The 19,929-nt window shown below is 44.2% G+C and overlaps 1 protein-coding gene across 1 annotated transcript in view; it reads left to right on the forward strand.

Moving 5' to 3' along the window:
- sap30bp (SAP30 binding protein) overlaps nucleotides 1–19,929 on the forward strand; it is a 113,388-nt gene that overhangs the window by 61,449 nt on the left and 32,010 nt on the right. The window contains exon 4 of the mRNA XM_069929325.1: nucleotides 481–523. Within this exon, the coding sequence (XP_069785426.1) occupies nucleotides 481–523 (43 nt within the window). The remainder of the gene's footprint in view (nucleotides 1–480; nucleotides 524–19,929) is intronic.

Below are 19,929 nucleotides of genomic sequence, written 5' to 3' on the forward strand. Positions count from 1 at the left end.
GCGTCACATTTTGTTCACAGCAAGCTTATTGTAGAACCACTGCGTAATCATTGTACCTCACTCCTGCCGGCACGTTCCCCATACCCAACCAACCACTCTCCTGTTGCGCCCCTGATCTTTTCCAAAGTGGTTCATTCCAGCATCATCTCATCATGCCAGCACTGTCATGTTGACACAACCCAAATGATGCAGCTCCATGGCCTTTGCACCTCTCCCAAGCTGCCCCTAGTTCTTCCCAACAGCACCTCCCACCCCAACTGTCCAACCAGGAAACTTTCACTTATCCGAAGTTGTAGCTTAGATTTAGCATGTCCATGCTTGCGACTTGGCTCCTGCCCTTTTACAATGTTACCGATACAGCATTCCTCAAATTCTACATATGCATTGTGTACCCTATACATGCCTGTGTACTGCATTGAGATGCAGACATTGACTTTATGTTATGATGGTTAAGATACATAATCTCAATTTCTTTTTCAGGAGGCCCTTGATGTGGAAAAAAAAAATCCTCAGGAGCTAGTTGGTAAGTGTTGCGATGATCGGGAGTGGAATGGAGAGCAAACCAAAAGAGTTATAAATTGGTGGCATCTTTAGTTTTAAGAACAGCAGGATTATGAGTTGATATTCAGTTGTATTATATGATAGGGGAGTAGATTAATCTATTATCTTCATTTGAAAAGAGTGAGGATGCAAATGAGATTGTTATTTGAGACTCGGGCTCTATGTGCAGTTGAGGAGTTGGGGTTTGAACCTGTGAGTGTATTAGATAAGGAGATGATTGTACTTCTGTCTGAAGAGGTTGAGTTTTACGTCTTGGGTCAATTGACAATATGCCTATTATATCTGAGATTTTGGGTCTTTGACTTGCGCTCGATGTCTTGGTAAGATTAGACTTTCATTTGTGCATGAGTTGGGGTGTGTGCTGGAACAGGTTCAGAGCAAGGACTGTTCCAACAAAAAGAGAGGCCCAGCTTGGGCACTTGTAATTGGCCATGGCTGCCTCTTCGATCTATAGAAAGTGGAGCAATTGACAGGGAAGAATGGCGGCGCTGCCAGAGCTGCTAGTCTGTGTGGAGCCAGACTGCTCTGTACGGAGCTGCTGGCATTAGGACCCTATGGAGAAGCGCTTTGTCTCTACTCCTCGCTGCTGGTGCAGACCCATGGAGGGCAGGGAGTAGAAACACAGTGTTCCTCCATAGGGTCCAATCGCCCGGAACAAATGCGGTAGCTCCGAACAGACTTTAAATGGCTGGTAAAATCCTTTAAAATCCTGCATTTGCAGTGTCTGCCCAACATGGCGGTGCCTGTGTTGGCAGTGCCTTCAAAGACGCGAGGGGAGCAGCGAACTGGTGCAGGGCACCAGAAACAGGGAGAACACCATCCACTGAAAATGAGATGCATAGGAAGCAACCCTATAGGGCGGTGACCATGGCAGCGGACCAGCGAGGGGCTCAGAGGCTGAATGACTCACACAGGCTGCTGGAGACTGGCTCATGGGAAGCAGGTATCAGAACCAGGATTCAAGAGGGTGCTGAGGGCACGAAGGGCCTCGGACACTGAAGGCTTCCCGAATCATCTTGGCGGTTTGGATCTGGAGCTCGGGTTGCTAATGGATAGAACAGGGGTCTGTGCAGCTACAGAGGCTGCAGGAGGGCTGGAGGCAAATCTATGGGCACTCTGACTCTGAAGGGACTCCCTTTTGCTTCTCTTTTTCTTACTCCAAGGAGTGCTGGGTAATACAAATGGCGACTCTTTGGCAGAAAAAAGGCAATTACATGTAAAATTACATTTCTCTTTTATTACATGGCTGTAGAGCGCATCGAAAGAACCAAAGACTTGTTGATCCAAACCAAGGCTTTTATTAACTAAAAGACTGGAGCATATCACAAGTAGGTCGACCAGTCCAGAATGACCTGGTCTGGCTAGGAGCAACCCTTTAAGACCTGCCAGTAGGTGTGGCTACACTCTCAGCCAATCACAGTCATCCTGCACTACAATCTGTACATATACACATTGGTGACAGAATCTACTATCACAATGGCAATGAAGAATCTTGAAGAAAAAAGAAAAACCTCTAAAACCATTCTGATGAGGGTTAAAGGTGTACGGAGGCTGGCCATCCATACTAAAAATGAGCCAGTAGTGGGAAAGGAATTGAAAATTATTGAAATGGTGGTGTAACGGATTATGTTATATTTTATGTTGTATATAAAGGAGATAAATTGTGCGGGGGTTTTTTTAGTGTATGTCACAAGCAAACACAAATACCACAACACAGATCTTATTTAAAATGCCAGAGCTCTGCTCAAGCCAGACAGTCCAGACTCCCAGTGCCTTTGTAAAGACAATGGCAACTGCATCGCTGAAGGACTTCACAAGTACGTGTTAATTGGACATGCTGTGGAGTAATACATTATTGTTTTGGAAAGCAACAGATGAACAGACTCAGAAGATTGGGTCCGGAGCTGCAGTCTGTCTAAATGCAGTTTGCTGTTCTAAGAGGGTCATGTGGTTTTCTCTGAGTGAGAGAGAGTCTACAGTTCAGCAGCAGCAGCTGGTACCAGAACAGGACAAGCTGGCAAATGTGGAAAAAAAACCATTTTAAAGATGGGTTGTGAGTTCTTAGTTCATCCTGTTCAAAGCCCTTGTGGTCCATACAAGAGGAGAGGACTGGCTGTATAGTGTTTTGCCTGAGATAAGGGAAACAGAAAAGGAACTCTGTGGTGACCTGAAAGAAAGTGGTTATCATCTGGGAAAACCCTGATTGGGCAAGTTTCTTCGGCAAGACACTGAAGTGGTTGATCGGAAGGAATCAGTTGTGTGTGTCCAACGAGCAACAAATCTCTCTGAAAACCAACAAGAACCTTCCTGAGCGGTAACCATTTCAGGCACCAAAGCCTGGTGAAATTCATAAATGTTAAATTCTGTGCACAGTATAAGGATTGCCTGATACTGGTGAACTTGGAGAAGTGAGAAGTGAGATTGGACTGTGAATTAAGAACTTTTCTGAACTTGTGTACACATTACATAGAATTAGAAGGGGGGGGGGGTTAAGATAAGTTAATAGCAATAAGTTAAAATTTGATCCTGTTTTTATGTTTAAAGAAAATTAAAAGTAAGGTTTGTTTAAGTAACCATTTGTCTTGGTGAATTTCTATTGCTGCTGGGTTTTGGGATCCTTTGAGCCCATAACAAAGGACATGATAGTTGTCCAGATGCAAGTGGGAAGGTTCTGAACAAGGGGAGACAGATAGATTCCTGGCATGAAAAAATGAGTAGAGTTGGGCAAGAGCAAGCAGAAGTAATGGGCCTACCAAGGCAGTCTTGTTCCCTCTCTGTTCTGATCCAGGGTCTCGATCTGAAACATCGACACATTTGTTTTGCCTTCATGAGCCCACCAGAGTCCTCTGATATTCTTTTATTGTACAATGAACCTTATTGTCTTGAAAAAGTTGTAAGGTGTTGTTTTGGCTGTCCTTTGACAACAGGAGGCTACTTTCACTCCAGTCTCCAATCAAGTCAGCAAAAACATTCTGTATATTAATCAAAATTAAATAGATTTATTTGTGTGCTTTAGTTCTGTATACACTTCTTGTATTTTTAAGGCATATTTGGTGAATTGTGGCACCAAATAGAAGAATTAGGTTTAGAACATCTTCCAGTTAAGGCACCATTTAAGGCACCAAGCACTTCCAAGGTTGCTGGATATTGACAAAGAAATGGGCTCTTTCTATAATAATATGTTAAACTTTGGAAATGGGTGCACCCGGTTTAGATAATTACAATTTATCTCTCCATCCTTTCCTCTGGAGAATAAATCTTTCTGCACCAGTGTTCTTCTGTTATTTTCTCCAACTTTTCTCTGGTCATTCTCAGCGACTGCCATTTTGGTATCAAAAATAGTTCTAGTGTGTACTGGTTTACATTTTCTGTATGCAAAATAGAGCAAAAACAGCTAAATTACATTTTACCTGGTAAGGAAAGTTCAGAGAGTTAATAAATGGGACATTTATTCCATGTAATTCCATGTAATTCCATGTAATTAGATGGTAATATAGAAATTTGATCAACTGACTATTTTAGGCAGAAACCACTTAGTCTCTGAGAAGAATAGAAAGAACAGGAGGAGGTCTTCACCAGGTATGAGGAGGGGGCGGGGCAGGAACTTTCCAAATTAGGGTTGGGGTAAGGAAGACATCTCCAAACTCTAATCCTCAGGTGGAGGTAGGAATTGCAGGTGGTCTTCAGGTGGAAGCAGAAGTGGAAGAGAGTCTTCAGGAGGATGCAGGAGTGGCAGAGGATCTTCAGGTGGAAGCAGGAGAGGTGGAGGGTCTTCAGGTGGATGTGGGACATAGATGGACTTGAGGGAGAGGTGGAGGGTCTTCAGGTGGAAGCAGGAGAGGTCGAGGGTCTTCAGGTAGAAGCATAAGTGGAAGAGAGTCTTCAGGTGGATGCAGGAGTAACAGAGGGTGTTCAGGTGGAAGCAGGAGTGGCGGAGGGTCTTCAGGTGGAACCAGGAGAGGTGGAGGGTCTTCAGGTGGATGTGGGACGTAGATGGATGAGGGAGAGGCGGAGGGTCTTCAGGTGGAAGCAGGAGAGGTGGAGGTCTTCAGGTGGAAGCAGGAGAGGTGGAGGATCTTCAGGTGAATGTGGGACGTAGACAGACGAGGGAGAGGCAGAGGGTCTTCAGGTGGAAGCAGGAGTGGTGGAGGGTCTTCAGGTGGAACCAGGAGAGGTGGAGGGTCTTCAGGTGAATGTGGAACGTAGACAGACGAGGGAGAGGCAGAGGGTCTTCAGGTGGAAGCAGGAGTGGCGGAGGGTCTTCAGGTGGAACCAGGAGAGGTGGAGGGTCTTCAGGTGGATCTGGGACGTAGACAGACAAGGGAGAGGCAGAGGGTCTTCAGGTGGAAGCAGGAGTGGCGGAGGGTCTTCAGGTGGAAGCAGGAGTGGCGGAGGGTCTTCAGGTGGAACCAGGAGAGGTGGAGGGTCTTCAGGTGGATCTGGGACGTAGATGGATGAGGGAGAGGCGGAGGGTCTTCAGTGGAAGCAGGAGAGGTGGAGGGTCTTCAGGTGGAAGCAGGAGAGGTGGAGGGTCTTCAGGTGGAAGCAGGAGAGGTGGAGGGTCTTCAGGTGGAAGCAGGAGAAGTGGAGGGTCTTCAGGTGAATGTGGGACTTGTAGACAAACGAGGGAGAGGCGGAGGGTCTTCAGGTGAGCGTGGGACGTAGATGGACTTGAGGGAGAGATGGAGGGTCTTCTAGCTTGAGATAGGAGAGGCAATGGGTCTTCAGGATAGCACACGAAGCTAAGTTTTTCACGATATGTACCAATTGATCTGATGTATAATTAGTTTGCTTACACGGATTACTGAGCGTAGTGTAATTTGGAATGGAGCTGTTGAAAACATATTCTGTAGTAATTTTCAAAAGGGGATGGGTCTGAAACTTGCAAGAGTAAAATTTTAAAGGCTATGAAGAAAGAAATGAAATGAGATTGCGGTAACAATCCAATAATCCAGAATTCCATCATTTGTAAATCTGAAATCGCTCTCTGACACTATGTTCCCCCACAACCTATAAATACACCGGGACCTCAATCCCATGCTCATTTTAAACACACCAGGGATCCACTCGCAATCTCCCTTTAAACTCAGCTAGTTAATTAGAAAAATTGTTGTGAATCGTCCAAAAAAAAATTAACTATATGTTGATGCGTTAATACTCTACAGTTTGGAATATCAGCCTGTCAGACACCACAAAAGTAGTGGAGGATTGAATTTTACTGTAGTTGGGTTAGCTCATTCATGGGGATAGTACTGATAATGAAAAATGATGATGGTGTGAGTTTATTGTCATAAATATATATACAATGTACAGATGCACAAAGTTTCTTATTTGCTGCAGCCCACATAAGTTACACTAACTACAATTTACTAGAATATACCACAGCACACCAATACAGAATAAAAGATAAATATATGTTCACAGTTGCTGTTAGTGTAAGAAAAATGTGACATTTCAATTAATTGAGGCTGAAAGGTCTAATTTGGCCACTTTGTTTACTCATTGAAGTGATGTGGAAAGCCTAACTATATTTAATTTCTGTTACATATTATAGAGAGTGTGTTCATAATGAAGTTTCCCTTTCCAATTTGACCCATACAAACCTCCCACTTCCTTTTCAAACTGCCAGTGATTTGTTCTCATCTTCCCCAAAATGAGTCGATGAGATGCGCAGGGATCTGGAAAGTTGAAGTTCAGATGGATGTAAAGCGTTAGAGCAGGGTGGTAACTCCGTGGTGCTCTGGTGCTGACGGACATTATGGAGATGTTCTTGCCAATCCACGCTGATTGGGGTCTGGCAGTGAGGAAATCCAGGATCCACTTGCACAGTGAAATATTGAGGTCCAGGTCTTGGAGTTTGGTGATTAGTTTTGAGGGGATGATGGTGTTGAATGCTGAATGTAGTCAATAAATTTTTTTTAAAAAGGCGCCACTGCCAAAGCTGCTGGAACGGCAGCACTGCCGCTGATGCGGACCTGGGAGAGCGGGAGCGGAGACACAGCACTACTCCTCACAGTTCTACTACCAGATCCATATGCCAACATCCTTATACAGGCTTTAAATGGCCTGTTAATTTTAATTAAAATCCTGCAACTGCAGGGTATGTACTCAAAATGGCGGAGCCTGTGTTGGCGGCGGCAGCAATGAGGGGTTGCAGACTCCGGGGAGCAGCAGGCCAGACCAGGGCACCAGAAACGGGAAGAACACCATCCCCACCCCAGTTGAGAAAGAGAAGCCCCTACAGGAAGATGACCACCCACCAGACCAGCGAGGGGCTCAGTGGCTGAAAGACCCCCACAGGCTGCGGGCTTCTGGAGACTGGGATTTGAAAGGCCACTGAGGGAAATAAATGCTCCTGAAGGCTTCCTGATTGTATCGGTTTCGATCTGGAGCTCAGGCTACCAATGGAGCAAACAGGGGTCTATGCAGCTGTAGAAGCAACAGGAACGCTGGAGGTGAGTCACAGACACTCAGTGTCTCTTAAGGAACTCTCCTTTGCTTCTCTTTCTCTTCCTGTAAAGAGCTCCAGGCAACACTAATGGTGACTACTTTATGGCAGGGGAAATAAAATTTTGTGCAATAGTATATTTTCTATGTTATTACATGACTTGGAAATAGAGTGCATCCTGGTGGATGTATCTTTGCTGTCCAGATGTTTCTGTATGGATCCAGTGAGATGGTATCATATTACAAGGTGCTCCAAAATGTGTATCTCCTGATCAAAGCTCTGGACATCTGTTTGAAGATCGTTTTCCATGGATTGGCATAAAATATTTTCAGACTTTGTTTGATATGCGCCTATTACAGCATCTTTAGACATTTTGGTACATTAGGAGAGATTACATAAAATTGAGTAGTTGTTAAATTGCTTTTGTATTTCATGGTGAATCATTAATAATGATTCACCTAGTCAGCAAAAAAGTGGTTTGGAATCCTGTAAGACAATACAAAAGGACAAATTGGGCCTTTAAGTTTATGTCTTATAATAAAGATGGCAGCTGCGATATGTTAGCCTAAATTGTACGCTGAGCTTGTGGAATGAGATTTAATCCAGAACACTGTAGCACTGAAATATCCAGATTAGGATCATTAATACATTATATGAATTATTCTATCGATACCTATACTATACCAGTGAATTTCTTTATTGATCTGAGGTAATCAATCAGTGGTCTGTGATTGCGTTGATTATCATGGACACTTTCATTGCAGAACTATTACAATATATTGCTGCTGGTTCCCAAGGAACGTTCAACCATGGGGTCAACTTGAAATGGAAGTCAATGCATTTTGATATTTTAATTGATCTCAAAAATACAGGAACTAGGAGAGAACAGGTCCTGTAAATCCTGATGAGGATGCCATTTTGAACTCTCGGACCAGAAAATAGAAAGATAGGCTTGTGTTGTTTTAGCTCCTTCCTGATTACTTCTGTGCATCAGTTTTAAAGTCTGCATTTGAACAATGGATTTGTAAGACTGACCTTTGGAATGACCTTCCAGAATTGTGCCTAAGCTGTAATGGTTTGGGTATTTAACGTGCACGCCTGTGTATATATAGAGATATATATATATATATATCTCTATATATACACACGCGCACGCACGCACGTCCGCGAAGTCAAGCCAAAGAGAGAAAGAGAGAATAAATATAGTATTTTAAATTAATATGCAGTATTGCCTTGGTGAATTTCCATTGCAAACAGAGAGCAGACTTCTGTATTTTACTCAAATAGTACCAAGCAAGAGCAGCATATTAGGACTGCAGTAAGGTTCATTCAGGAGCTTGATAGCTGCAAGGACGAAAATGCAAAGTACTGCGGATGCTTGAAATGCAAAATACAAACAGAAAGCAGGCAGTAGATCAGGCAGCATCTAGGGAGAGCAAAGTAGAGATAACTTGCAGTTTCATCAGCTGGTAAAGTGGCCAACAAATCTTACAGCCTGGATCACTCATTCTCAACACGTCGTGTTCCCATGTGGGTCTTTAAAAATATTAAATAAAATACTTTAAATTAGATAAAGATGTGTTTCTTACAGAGCTGCATTTTACTTGAAAATATTGCTCAGTCAGTGCTACTAGTGGCCATGACATGTTAGGCCAGAAGCCAAGCGAGCCTTAGACTGAATTAGGTTGAGAACCACTGCCCCAGATCCTCTACCACAATTTTGTGCTATTACCTACATTTTCAACCAGAGTTAATGAATAATGATGATGAATTTTTGTCATACATTTTGTAAGATGTACAAGACCTGAAATTCTTACTTGCTGCAGCTGAACAGATATTTATAAAGAAAAAAAATTGTAAACTAATTGAATTAAATTAGAAGAGACCATAAATAAACAATGCTATTACAGGCCAGTGACCCGGGTTCGAATGCAGCCCTGTCTGTAAGGATTTTGTATGTTCTCCCCTTGTCTACATGGGTTTCCTCTGGGGGCTCCAGATTCCTTGCACCCTTCAAAAACGTATGAGGGTTGTAGATTCACTAGGGTATTTAGGCAGTATGGGCTTGTGGGCTGGAAGGGCCTTGTTTCCATGTTGTATGCCTAAATTAAATAAATATTAAATAAGTTAAATAAGATTATAAATATTCACAATAATCCTCGTGCAAAAATCGTGACTTGCTATAATGCAGATATTGAACATTACAGTACAGGCTCTCAGCCCATAATGATGCGCTGACCTATATAAACCTACCCCCATAGCCCTCTATGGAAGTAAGCTTCCATGTGCCTATTTAACAGTATTTTAACAATGTCCCAATTGTATCAGCTACGTCATCACCCCCGGCAATGCATTTCAGGCACCTTCCACTCTGCGTGTAAAAGAATCGAGCATCACCCCGAATGATATTTCTGCTCACCTTGAACAGATGTCAACTGGGATTTGCTATTGTCACCCCAGGAAAAAGGTGCTGACTGTCCACCTGATCTTTGCTCCTCATCATCTTATGTATTTCTATTGACTCGCCTCTCATCTTCCATCACTCCAAAGAGATAAGCCCTTGATTGGTTCTCCATTCCAGGCAACATCCTGGTAAATCACAACTCTAAAGTTTCTACATTCTTCCTGTAATTGAAAGTTCCTCGCTGGGGCCTCATTCCTGCGAGGGGTGCTTGACAAAGTGGCAACTCTCTATCTTCCTTCGGGCAGACAAAATTAAAGTATTTCATGTATATTGCATTTTAAATGTAGTTTTACATGACAATAATGGAATCTTTACCTTTAATGAGACAGTTAGAACTGCATGCAACACTTACAGAGCTGCAGCATTAACTTGTGGCTCTTGAACTCAATCCCTCTAGTAATGAAGGCCAGTACACCATACACCTTAATCACCCCACCAACTTGTGTGACAGCCTAGGTGCCAAGGGGAGGTTCAAGAGACTGATAGCTATTGGAAATAAATAGTTCTTGACGTGTTGGTTTTCAAGCTTCTGTACCTTCTGCCCGAAGGTAGCAGTGAGACGAGATTGTGACCAGGATGATGAGGTCTTATTTGATGTTGGCTGCCTTCTTGAGGCAGCACCTCACATCGATGTCTTCAGTGGATGGGAGGTCAGTGCCTGTGACAGACCTAGCTTTGTCTGCTACCTTCTGTGTTCCTAGACACTTATATTTCCAAACCAGGCTGTGATGCAGTCAGTATACTTTCCACAGTGCATTTTTTAAAATTTGGTAAGAGTATCTGGCAAAATGCCAAATTTCCTAAGACTCCTGATTGCATTAGATAACACCATTCATAGTAGGTCACTGTTATTCTATCTTATTCCACAAGGGTCAGAGGTGGCAGTATCTTTCTGATGGAGTCTCTGATTGAATGGGCCCTTTTATTCCTCCCTTTCATCTTAATACCCAAGTCTTCTTCGTTACCTATTACTACCTGAGCCCTGTTAAGTCAACACAGATCAGTGAGTAACATTATAGATTTCCAATTGTCAATGAGAGAATAGGATTGTATCATGTGCCTTTGTCAAGGAGCTGAGCAATTGAATTTCTTTGCAGCCAGTAATTCTTCTTTAATACTGAGCCTGCAGCACACACCAGCCCTGAGCTACTTCCTGCCGTGCCACTCCTTGCTGGATTTATAGCTTCAAGCCTTGCATTCCTACTATGTGTCAACGTACAGTCTGGTGAATTAGACTAATGTGGTTAACAAGATCTGCAGTGCACTAGGTGTGGCTCTCCGCGATCTACACCTCCTTCGAGAGGGTGGAGAAGCTGCTGCCGGCATTAAGCGTTTGCCTTCTGCATCTGGCAGGAAGCCCCTTTTAGGGAGTTGTCAGAGCAACTAGTTCCCCAGTCCTACTTCGCCACACCTGGGAACTGTTGCCAGGCTCAATGGGCACTTTGTGAAAGTGCCAGGAGAAAAAGAAAAGAACAGACTGGGGTTACACTGGGAAAATGATAAAGTGCATGAGGCAAAGGAAGTGTTGCCATCACAACCCATTGTGCCGAGCTGCTTTTAAACTCGCGTGAAATTGTTTTCGTACACATTTGGCTCAAGAGAATTTCACCCCTGGGTATAAGTGATGTCCAATTTTGTCTGTGCAAATGTTTGAGTGACTAAAGCAAGGGAAGAATGAACTGAACAGACTTGTCTATATTCCACAGCAAATTATTAATGACAGCTCTTGCTACTCTGTCTGGCTTTACTGTTGAAAGTGCTGAAGGTTTCAACTGTTGCCCAGTTCCAATTCCACCCCTATGGGGACAGTTGGGTTTGACAGGACAGTTTCTCATTACTCACGTAGATGGACATCACTTACTGGCTTTCATCTATACTTCTGATGCTGAGGAGAGGCACATAAAGATTTTGCTTCCTCAATTGCAGGAAGCTCAGTATCAACAAAACAGTGTCAACAAGTGGCTCACTCTACCTGTCTATTATGAGCTGGGAATTAGAACAGCCAGGGCAGCCTGAAAGCAGTTCTCTCATGGGTTCAGCAGCATGTCATCTTCGCCACTAGACGATAGAACACCCTGGATTAGGTCTACAGCAACGCCCCTCACTCCCACCTTCGATACTTGCCTCATATTATCAGTCCTCCCAACTTCGTGGTTCTCAACCTTTTTCTTTCCACTCACATCCCATTTTAAGTAATCCCTATGTCATCGTTGCTTAAGGTGGGATGTGAGTGGGGGGGGGAAAAGGTTGAGAAAAACTGCTCTAGACCCAAATGTTACTGAAATATTTTGCTTGAGAAAAATTGTCATTGGCCCATTTCCTCTGGAGTTATGAAACCGTGCACATAATGAGACAATGAAGTACAATTAAAACAGTGGTTTTCAAACTTTTTCTTTCCACCCACAGACCACCTTAAGCAATCCCTTACAAATCACAGAGCACTGATGGCATAGGGAATACTTAAAATGGTACATGAGTGGAAAGAAAAAGGTTGAGAACCACTGTGCTAACTGATCAGACTGCTGGAAAAACAAACAAAAGCAGTTAGCAGGGATATCAGGACAAGGCTGGATGGATGGGGGGGGGGGGTGGGGGGGGGGTTACAGGACTGCTTTAAAACCATGGACTGGAGCTGTTTCAGGGAGGCAGCCACCTATAATGGTCATGTAAACATCGCGGAGTGCACGAGCTCAGTGACTGACTACATCACCAAGTGCATTGACTGAGATCAGATGCTTTACGTCCAAGACAAACCAGAAATCATGGTTGGATGCAGAGGTCCGGACCCTTCTCATGAAGTTGCCTTTAGGGCAAGGGACAAGATGGCACTAAGATTAGCCAGGGCGGAACTCTCCCGTGCAATCCTGAAGGTAAAGTGAGGGTACGCACAGAGGATCTATTGACAGCTGTGTGACCCTGGTAACATGAGGCTTGTGGGGCAAGGGATCAAGACTATAACAGATCACGAGTCAATGTTGCAAATTAACAACAATTGCATCTCCCTTCCGGACTGACTGAACACCTTGTATGCACAGTTTGATGAGAAGAACAGGATGACACCAAAGAAAGGTCCATGTCCCCCTGATGAATGCCCCTGCATAGCTGAGGTGAGGAGAACCATATCCAAGGTGAATCCACACAAGGTGTCGGAACCAAACAACACACCTGGTCAGGCACTGAAGGCCTACTCAGACCATTTGACAGAGGTCTTCACAGACATCTTAAACTCCTCACTGCAGCAGTCTATCATCCCCACAGATTTCAAAACAACCACTATTATCCCAGTACCCAAGAGGGTAACAGTAACAGGCCTCAGTGATTACTGCTCTGTAACACTGGCCTTCACCATTATGAAATGCTTTGAGTGTCTGATGTTGGCACACATCCCAGAGATACTGGACCCATTTCAATTTGTCTATAGAAAAACTGTTCCATTGATATGCTATAGCATTGTCCCTTCACTGTGTCCTGACCCACTTGGAGAACGGTGCCTCATACGCCAGGCTGTTGTTCATCCACTTCAGTTCGGCATTTATTATGATCATTCCCCTGAGGCAGGCAAAAATGCTGTCCTCGCTGAGACTCAACAGCCCTTTCTGTAATTGGATTCAGGCCTTCCTAACAGAAGGAACACAGTCTGTCCAGGTCAGTAGCAGAATGTCGAGCACTGGCGCACCTCAGGGCCATGTGCTTAACCTGCTCTTATTCACACTACCATCCCACAACTGCATCGCCAGATCAAGCTCCAGCAGTGTCATCCATTTTGCAAATGACACAACAGTAGTTGGCCCCATCAGCAACAATGATGAGTCGCACTTCAGAGAAAGAGGTGGAAATCTTGTGAGGTAGTGTGAGAATAGCAACCTGAATCTCACCGAGGACAAGACTAAAGAGATGATCTTGGACTTCAAGAGGACCAGGAACTACACCCCTCCACTACACATCAACAACTCTGTAGTAGAGTGGAGAGCACCAAGTCCTTTGGAGTCCACCTAAGAAGTGACCTATTGTGGACAAACAACATCTCATTTGTTGAAAAGGGGCAACAGCGACTGTACTTCCTGAGAAGACTGAAGCAGGCTAGGCTACTGGCCATCATTCTGTCACCCTTCTATAGGTGCTCTATATAGAGTGGCAGGGAGGATCAGTGGAGTCTCCCTCCCCCACTCTCCTCCCCCACTCCCCTCCCCATTTGACGTGATCTACTGGGATCATTGTCTGAAGAGGACTCACAAAATCATTGAGGACACCTTCCACTCAACATATGTCTTTCAACTGCTCCCGTCATGAAAGAGATACAGGAATATCCAAGCCAGCTCCACCAGGCCAAGGAACAGCTTCTTCCCACATGCAGTGAGAATGCTGAACGACCAAAGGAACTGCTCACACAAACCATCCAAGACTCTTGTATTCATAAAACAATACTTATTTATTTGTATATATGAGTACTTGTCCTGCATATGTATTGTTGTCTGTATGTGTGTTATGCATATTTTGTATCGAGGACCGGAGAATGCAGTTTTGTTGGGTTGTACTTGTGATCAGAAGATAATAATCTTGACTTGAAAATAAATCTGGAATTTTAGCCTGGTGCTGTCTCTCTCCAAGATTATGCCACTTGAATGTTTTAAATGTCAACCTTGCTTTGGGGAAGGGGTTTAGAATTTATCTTTTTTTTTCTTTTCTGTTAGGTTCTATTTTGTGTCATTGCGTTTGTGCTATTGTACATCTGAATTTCTCCATGTGATCATTATTGTAACATTTTTTAACTAGTTCTGTAGTACATATAATTGTATTGTTCATTTTTTTTTAGTAGTAGTATTTGTCACTTTAAGAAAAAAATGAGACAACATTTCCCCAAACCAAACATAACTACAAACAGTGTAGGAACAGAACCACCAGATCCCGAGAGGCCACTGCAAGCGACTGCTGTACCGTCATCTTGACCCTCAGCTGCCACTATATCCCTGAAGGACAGTGAAAATATCTCAAAATTAAACTCTCTATCTTATATACACATCTCCATGTATATAAAAAAAGCAGTGCTGCAGTACATTGATTTTCAGAGGCGTGGCCCATGGTTACAGACGACACAGGTCTTTAAATGTTAAAATGTCCATTAGAGACCGTACACCTGGTCCAAAGAGGCTGCTGCAGGCTACTACCGCGCCGCCATCGAGGCCAGGTCTCCCAGCATTTGCTGGAGTCTGGGTGTTTAATTGTTTTTAAAGGGAAAATCACTCTCACAGTTCGCCCTCTCTCGAGGTCACAGCCACAGCATCTCCCCCACAAGGCCCCAGTGATCCTGGACATTATTGAAAAAGTATCAATAAAAATATTTTAAAAAGAAAAGAGATCTTTTGTGGAGAGAAGAAGATATTGAGTGCATCCAGAGCATTGTCAGTTCAGGAAATTATGTGGCTATTCTGAAATGCACCACAGAATTTCCACAAGGAGTTGGAGGCTACTAATGATAACACAAGTGACTGTGCGGACAGATCGTTGTTAATGGTGCTTTTTGGTTTGCCTGCATAAATAGAAGAGAAGGGGATCTTGCACCAAGAGCATTATTCATATTCTCAGTTTCCCAGAAAGTAGCCAGAATGGGGAGTGGTTTGTGTGTTCATTAGTGAGGCTATAAAGAAGGCCACTCCATCCAGTTTGCAAGTTTTTATCAGAGCTGTCGGATTTAGGAGTTGATTGCCATGTTATCAAGTACTAGACAGTAGACATCCTCATAGCCTCTCCACCAGTTCAACCTGTTGTAACCCAATCACTTTGGTCCAGTCTTTCATCCTATCACATGTTACCTTTAGAACATGGAACACTACAGCACAGTACAGGCCCTTCAGCCCTTGATGTTGCCCACTCATATGTTCCTTAAAAATATACTAAACCCACCATACCCCATAACTCACTATTTTTCTTGCATCCATAAGAATCTCTTGAATGCCCCTAATATTCCAGCCTCCACCACCACCCCTGGCAAGGCATTCCAGCCACCCACTACTCCATGTAAAAAATAACTTACTCCTGATGTCTCCCCTAAACTTCCCTTCCTTCACTTTGATCAATAAAATATATTTATCTAACATTTTGATTTGATAATTAACTCCTGCATCAACTGGAATTCATAAAATCCATTCTTATACAAGCAGTCTATCCTCTTCCAGCTCCACTACCAGGGAACAGCATAATGCAAATAAGAAAAGCACATTGTACTTCGCATATGCCAGGGGTGGCCAGACTTATTTAAGGTAAGAGCCACATGTCTGAGAGCCACAAGACAATAAAAAATATTACATACACCGTTTTACGTGCACATTTTGTGACAAAAAAATGTATAAATACGCATTAAGAAATACATGTATATTGTGGTGGCCCACTAAGTACGTGGCGATCCGGTGAAAATGGTGGCCACACACGGCTAAGGAGATCCGCTGTTAAAATGGCGCTGGGCTTTCCCCCTCTTCCTCATCACTGAGCAAAACTCGCACGCGAAGAATCTTTTGTAGCAGTGGGCGACGTCACTTCCGGCAAGAGCACTGGGAACTGGAAGTGTGCAAAAGCCAGTCGTGTGAACGCTGAATAAATCAGTTTGAACTACAGGCTCGTCTGTTTGTTCTAGCTCTGTGTGTAGCATATCAGCACAACGTAATAATATTTATTTCATATCTTCTTTCTTTCTTCTTTGGCTTGGATTCGCGGACGAAGATTTATGGAGGGGGTAAATGTCCATGTCAGCTGCAGGCTCGTTTGTGGCTGACAAGTCCGATGCGGGACAGGCAGATACGATTGCAGCGGTTGCAGGGGAAAATTGGTTGGTTGGGGTTGGGTGTTGAGTTTTTCCTCCTTTGTCTTTTGTCAGTGAGGTGGGCTCTGCGGTCTTCTTCAAAGGAGGTTGCTGCCCGCCGATCTGTGAGGCGCCAAGATGCACGGTTTGAGGCGATATCAGCCCACTGGCGGTGGTCAATGTGGCAGGCACCAAGAGATTTCTTTAGGCAGTCCTTGTACCTCTTCTTTGGTGCACCTCTGACATGATGGCCAGTGGAGAGCTCGCCATATAACACGATCTTGGGGAGGCGATGGTCCTCCATTCTGGAGATGTGACCTACCCAGCGCAGTTGGATCTTCAACAGCGTGGATTCGATGCTGTCAGCCTCTGCCATCTCGAGTACTTCGATGTTAGGGATGAAGTCGCTCCAATGAATGTTGAGGATGGAGCGGAGACAACACTGGTGGAAGCGTTCTAGGAGCCGTAGGTGATGCCGGTAGAGGACCCAAGATTCGGAGCCGAACAGGAGTGTGGGAATGACAACGGCTCTGTATACGCTTATCTTTGTGCGGTTTTTCAGTTGGTTGTTTTTCCAGACTCTTTTGTGTAGTCTTCCAAAGACGCTATTTGCTTTGGCGAGTCTGTTGTCTATCTTGTTGTTGATCCTTGCAACCGATGAAATGGTGCAGCTGAGATAGGTAAACTGGTTGACCGTTTTGAATTTTGTGTGCCCGATGGAGATGTGGGGGGGCTGGTAGTCATGGTGGGGAGCTGGCTGATGGAGGACCTCAGTTTTCTTCAGGCTGACTTCCAGGCCAAACATTTTGGCAGTTTCTGCAAAACAGGACGTCAAGCGCTAAAGAGCTGGCTCTGAATGGGCAACTAAAGCGGCATCGTCTGCAAAGAGTAGTTCACAGACAAGTTGCTCTTGTGTCTTGGTGTGAGCTTTCAGGCATAGGTTTTAAACGGCTAAGTTGTATGAGTTTCAATAATGAAAAAGTACACAAAAGTCAACTTTTGTGGACCCATTTTAAGGTAAAATTTAAGGATCAACTATAACACTCATATTTCTTTTGACCATGATAAGTACTTGTGATGTTCGAAGCATTGTGAGCTTGGATGGTTCGGCAAGTGGGCTTGGCCGGATGGAAAGTCCGCACTTGCGGCGTCAGGAGCTCCCATGGGCGGGTTAGAGACCACGACCAGGTAGTAAATCTCGTTCTGGGCGTTGGAAGCTCTAGTGGGCGGATGGGAGGCTGCGACAGGGTGTTAAGTCCACATTTGGGATGTCGGGAGCACTGATGGGGGATCAGCTGGAGCCTAGATGAGAGTCCGCAGTCGGGGTGTCAGGAGTTCGGACGGGAGGACAGTCGGGTGCTCAGATTGGTGGTCAGCCGGAACCTGGATGAGAAGCTGTGGTCAGGGCTTTGGGAGCTCTGGACTGTGAGTGGCCTGGATCACACTTGTACTCTGCTAATTTCACTTCCCACAACACAGCCACATGCACCATAATCCCACGATCGCAAGTCTCGCCCACTAACATTACCATTGTGAACACCAGCTTGTATGATTCCTGTCTCAGCCAACATATTTCCACGAGATGCACATGGCTCATGAGCTGCGGTTTGGCCAGCCCTGGCCTATGCACTTTAAAACCCAATGCTATGAATATCAAATTTTCCATTATCAAATAAACTTTCCTGCTCGTGTCCTTCTTTCCCCCTCTCCCCTTCTTACTAGATCCCTCCCTCATCTGGATGCCTCTGTCTTTGTTTTGCTTTGTTTGCCTATAGTCCATCTCTCTCTGTCTCCCAATTCCTTCCCCTTACTCACTACCTGGCTCCATCTGTCTTGTCCAACAGTTCACTTATCACTTAACAGCCTCTTTATCTACCTTCCCTCTCCACTCTCAGTCCTGATGCAAGGTCTCAATATGAAACATCGACCACTCCTTCCCCCACCCCCACACACCTGCTGATCAAGCTTCTGAGGGAAAGAGTCTCAGGATTGTATGCGATGTCATAAATGTACCCTGGCAATAAATATTAAATCTGAATCGGAGTTCCTCCAGTAGTTTGTTATTTTACTGGAGTCTTGGAAATCTGAAATAAAATGGTGGAAATACTCAATAGTTCAGGCAGTATCTGTGGAAAGAGAAACAGTTCTGACAGTGGAGTGTTTCACTTTTCTTTCTCCACAGATGTGTGTTTGCTGCATTTTCTCATTTTATTTCAGTTCCCATTTCTGTCCAGGAATGTTGCAATACTGTCTAATTTTTTTTTGGACCAGTAATACAAGGCCTGAATTAAACATCTAGCTTTGAGTTCAATTCTCACCAAGGGAGGTATTTAGTTACGTCGGTAGTTCTCAGTAACATTAACCGTGAAACTTCTGGATGCTGTGAAAACCCACTTGGTTCACTCACATTCCTGACACAGGGAAATCACCGTCTCTAGGATCTGTATTCATTTATCCTTTTTAAATTCTTTTCCTGTTAATTTTGCTCCTTACCTTTTTAATCTGCAATTTTAGGAAGTGGTTTTCTTGTCACTCGATGGCTGGTTCTACATCTTATTTTTTGAATGATTCTGTTTTTTCTTCACACTTTAATACCAAAGAAAAGGTACAAGGACTGCCTAAAGAAATCTCTTGGTGCCTGCCACATTGACCACCGCCAGTGGGCTGATAACGCCTCAAACCGTGCATCTTGGCGCCTCACAGTTTGGCGGGCAGCAACCTCCTTTGAAGAAGACCGCAGAGCCCACCTCACTGACAAAAGGCAAAGGAAGAAAAACCCAACACCCAACCCCAACCAACCAATTTTCCCTTGCAACCGCTGCAATCGTGTCTGCCTGTCCCGCATCGGACTTGTCAGCCACAAACGAGCCTGCAGCTGACGTGGACTTTTTACCCCCTCCATAAATCTTCGTCCGCGAAGCCAAGCCAAAGAAAGAAAGAAATACTTGCCCAGTGTGTCATGGTCAAACTCTGTTTCACTTTGCTTGAGAAGAAGGTAGGATCTTGGTACCTGACGGTAAACAATAGATCAGCAATTCAGTACACAAAAGAGCTGGAGAAACTCAGCAAGTCATGCAGCGTCCAAAGAAAGCAGAAGGCGGTCCACGGTTTGGTCCTGAGTCTTCTTCAGGAGAGATAAAAGTCAGACAGACACTTCAGCAACCCTAACCTTAACCCAAACACAACGTTGCACGTAATCATATTATAGTCACTACTGGGTAATTGTTCATGAACAGTTAAGCTGTTGACTGATTTTTCTTCATTATTTTTAATTAACATCTGATGCTAACAACCCCTGAAAGCCTCTCTCTCCAAGTTACAAACTTAACCCCCATTTTGGTGTCAATCCACCCAATAATCTAGAAACGGGCATCTTCTAGTATTTGACTGAGTCTATCTCCCTACTTTTAAGGCCAAACTCTGCTGGCCATCATTAGTTTGTCTACACAGCTTCTCTGTCCCAACAGTTAAATCAGCTTATCCGATGGCTGGAAATTCTGCTTGCTAATTCACAAATCTCCGAAGCATTCAGCTTGAACAATTATGTTAACCGTTTGGGCTCCGTGTCCCAGTTTTCCAGGACTGCCAGTAAGTGCGTATACTCTGTGCACCAGGTTTTCCGGGGCAGGTTTCATTCCCAACCACATACTGTACTTTAATACT

The sequence above is a fragment of the Narcine bancroftii genome, chromosome 3 (genome assembly GCF_036971445.1).
Source record: "Narcine bancroftii isolate sNarBan1 chromosome 3, sNarBan1.hap1, whole genome shotgun sequence".
NCBI lineage: Eukaryota > Metazoa > Chordata > Chondrichthyes > Torpediniformes > Narcinidae > Narcine > Narcine bancroftii.